Source organism: Aegilops tauschii, chromosome 7 (assembly GCF_002575655.3).
Source record: "Aegilops tauschii subsp. strangulata cultivar AL8/78 chromosome 7, Aet v6.0, whole genome shotgun sequence".
Lineage (NCBI taxonomy): Eukaryota > Viridiplantae > Streptophyta > Magnoliopsida > Poales > Poaceae > Aegilops > Aegilops tauschii.
The window spans coordinates 348,108,114-348,112,223 of NC_053041.3; the positions used below are offsets into that span (position 1 = coordinate 348,108,114).

Here is a 4,110-nt window from a genome sequence, read left to right on the forward strand (position 1 = left end):
ATGATTATGACTATGATGATGTGCCACTGCTCCCAAATTTTCAAACCAATCCACTTAGACATTGTCACAACACTGGATTACCACCACGTCCACCTGTTGCACCCCAAAACAGAGCTGAGCGTCCACCTGCTGCACCGAAAAACAGAGCTCCAAGCAGACCTGCTGCATCAACTTCGACACTGCAACCACCAACGGTGCCTCAGTCAAAAGTCAACAGTAGGTACAAATCCTCCTCACTATTGCCGCCGCGAGATCCTGAACTACACAGCTCTGGTATAACCCCGCCATGTCCAATATAACCCGGCGAGCTGCAAACACCATCGGGTGAATGACTCTACACACATGTAAGTTTGTGTTCTGAAAATAATAATAATAGTTGCAGTCCATTCAGATAACATTGCAGTGCACACTGATATTTCTTGTGAGGTTTGACCTAGCATCTAATACATTGGATTCTTCTGAAAACTTAGGAACATTGCAATACTTTATTAAACTCGTATGCACTCCTCGTATTTAAAAAACAGAACAGAACAAATTATCTCATAGAGCATTGCACTTAATGCAGGATAAAAACATGCCGCTGAACCTCATACCTGCCGCTGGAATGAAGTTCACCACGTACGACAAGGCATGGGCCTTTTACAACAATTATGCAAGATGTGCAGGGTTTGGCATACGCAAGAGGGCAAAACACAGGACAAATGCCTACATTGTCTGCTCAAGAGAAGGGACGCACAAGCAGACTGTGTCAGATTATCACCGGAAACGTCAAAAGACATCAAAAAGGATTGACTGCAAGGCAAAGATTAGAGTCAAAAAGAGGAAGGATGGCAAATTTGTGATAGAACTGGTTGGACTCAACCACAATCACAAGATATTGGAAAGCCCTGGGATGCTTTTGCACATGCGATCGCACAACAAAGACGATCCTTTGATAGACCAGTTAGTGAAAGACATGCAACTGGACAACCATACACACGCTTAGATGATGTCAACGCTGTCGCGTATGTCCGGTGGTCTGCAGTACATGGGACATACTAGTCACGACTGGGTAAACAAGTAAGCACATCACAAACCATATCGCTTGAGCATCCTGTCGGTAATTATTTCCTGTTTGATGAGATGAGTTTGCATTGCGTTTGAAAATGCAGGAAACAAAAGTTTGCCAGAGAAGAGTCCCAAGATGACGTCAAGAAACTTCTGGATTTCTTCGAGAATATGCAGAAGATAAACCCAGAGTTTTTCTATGATTATGACGTTGATGCAGATAACCGTGTAAGAAACATCTTTTGGGCCAATGCAAGTTGCAAAGGATCGTATGAAGATTTTGGAGACTGCATTACATTTGACACGACGTATAAAACTAACAAATTCCACATGCCGCTGGGAGTCTTCGTGGGAGTGAACCATCATCTACAGAGCACCATATTTGTTGTTGCACTCGTGCGAGATGAAACAATGCCGTCATTCGAGTGGGTTTTCAAAACATTTCTGAGGTGTATGAACAACAAGCCGCCAATCTGCATGCTCACAGGTACAAAAAAAACAGCTGCATACTTACGTTTGTTTGGTGCACTTATATTTCTTCCATCTATCTTACACACACACAAAAAACTTAATAAAAAACACTATTTGTGCCTTCTCAGACCAGTGTTCTTCGATGAAGGCAACATTAAAAACTATCCTCCCACATACTCTGCATAAGTTGTGTCAGTGGCATATCATGAAGAAGTACAAAGACCACCTCGCCTTGTTGTATAAGGCGCACGAGAAACTCAAGGATGACCTCAATGCGGTGCTGAACCACCCACTAATGCCGTCAGAATTTGAACGAGCATGGAAGGTCCTCATTCAGAGATATAACTTGCAAGACGATGAAGTGATGAATTCGCTGTGGGATGACAGGCACGACTGGATCTCGGCTTACTACAAGGAAATTTTCTGTGCTCGGATGACTTCCACACAGAGAAGCGAGAGCATGAACCGCATACTGAAGAAAAACTTTGTCAAAGAGAAGCATGATCTCCATTTGTTTGCTTAGCAGGTGGACAAGTGCATTCAGACCAGGAAGGCCGTCGAGCACGCAGAGACAGTAGCAAATGAGGTAAACAAAATGTCAATAAAAAATTGCTAAAAATATAACTACAAAAACAAACAATTTTTTCATTTCTCTAGTTCGTAACAGTGCATTTCTGATCATGCAGTCAGAGGTAAAGACAACAACCCAGTTTGGGTTTGAAGTTCAGCTATCAAAAGTGTATACAAGGGCGGTGTTTGCAGATTTCAAAGAAACACTCTACCGTAGCACTGCATTCAGAGCAGAACGGTGCCCTGAGAACCCGACAAAGTATCTCGTACACCACTACAATAGATCGGATGCATTTGACTGGGCAAGGCATAATTTCCAAGTGGTCGCCGATGAATAGAAAGGTGTCTACAAATGTGAGTGCAAACTCTGGACACACACAGGTGAGAGTCCTATCACAAAAAAATTCTAGTTTGTGATAGTCATGCACGAAAGCTCACTGACTGAACTTTAAAAGTCCACATGCATGACTAATTCACAAAACCAAATGAAGTTCACTTCTTTAAAATGAACAAATAACGAAAAAATGTGTTTATTAATTTCATGCAGTTCACTTACAAAACAAAGAAATCATGTGTTGTCTGCAGGGCTCTTTTGCGTCCATGTGTTATGCATGCTTTCTCATTTGAGAGTACTCAAGATTCCTGAGGTGCACATCATTAAAAGATACACCCGTAACGCAAGATCAAATGCAACATTTGACAGAAGAGACTATGAACAAACAGCACCAGATGGAACCTCGCTTTTTTGCCGCAGAAAATTGCTGACAGAAACAACAATGGACCTTGCAAACAGAGCGACAAGGTCCGACGCTGGGTGCCACATAGCGTTGTCTGGTATGAGGGCACTGATTGAGGAAGTTGATGTGCTCAACGAAGAAGAAGAAGAAGCAAAACTAAAGCAAGCTGAGAAATCCCAACATGACAATAATGCCGAGCAAGTAGAAAATACCGAACACAGCGGAACTGGTGCTATCAAAAAAGAAACAATTCTTCCACCTCATGTTCAAACACAAGAGGAAGGAAGAAAGGGGATGACGCAACCCAAAAAAAGGTTGCATGAAGGAGAAAAATGATGACAAAAACAGTAAGCCACAGCCTGAGCTGGACAGTGATGGTCACCCACTGGGAATAAGAAAGTGCAAGACATGTAATGAAATCAGCGGCCACAATTCCAGGACATGTACAAAAAGACATGTACAAGAAAACCGAGGACACGACGATGCACAACCAAACAGAAATTCCACTCACAAGATCAGAAAAGAACAAGATCAGAAAATGGGGAAGACGAAGAAGATGAAATCAAAGAAGAAGATGGTGACACAACTGAAGAAGAAATGGCTTATGAAGAAGCAGATGAAGAAGAGGAGGAAGAAGAGAGTGAAGAGGACGAAGAACATGAAGAAACTGAAGAAGCAGTGGCTTATGAAGAAACAGATGATGATGATGGGGAAGAGGAAGAAGAGGAGGAAGAAGAGAGTGAAGAGGACAAAGAACATGAAGAAACAATGCCAACAAGACCACCACAAGGGAATGCTGCTATACAGAAACAACCGAGAACGACACCACTTTCAAAAAACAAGGTAGGAGCACGAAAGGATGCAGTTCACAGCGCTGGAAAATGAAAGCCACCATCAACCAGCACGCGGGGAGCAAAGAAGGATGCAGTTCACAACACTTAAAAACAAAAGCCACCATCAACCAGCACGCGGGGAGCAAAGAAGGATGCAGTTCACAGCACTCAAAAACAAAAGCCGCAATCAACCAGCACGCGGGGAGCAAAGAAGGATGCAGTTCACAGCACTGGAAAACGAAAGCAGCCATCAACCAGCGCGCGGGGAGCAAAGAAGGATGCAGTTCACAGCGCTGAAAAACAAAAGCCGCCATCAACCAGCACGCGAGGGACTACAAACACAACGGTGCAGAGACAAGAACCAGCAACACCGCCACGCAAAACAAAAGAAAGTGCGACATTAGACACGCTCCAGTCACCGCGGAGAAGCAGTAGGTTACCGACCAAATAGA

The 4,110-nt window shown here is 43.4% G+C and overlaps 1 protein-coding gene across 1 annotated transcript; it reads left to right on the plus strand.

The window, feature by feature from the left end:
• The first annotated feature begins 574 nt into the window (after nucleotides 1-574).
• On the plus strand, nucleotides 575-2,426 carry LOC109769499 (protein FAR-RED IMPAIRED RESPONSE 1-like). Its single transcript, XM_020328231.1, has 5 exons — nucleotides 575-942; nucleotides 1,152-1,534; nucleotides 1,647-1,843; nucleotides 2,045-2,104; nucleotides 2,205-2,426. The coding sequence occupies exons 1-5, from the start codon at nucleotides 575-577 to the stop codon at nucleotides 2,424-2,426; spliced, it is 1,230 nt and encodes a 409-aa protein (XP_020183820.1).
• Nucleotides 2,427-4,110: the final 1,684 nt, after the last annotated feature.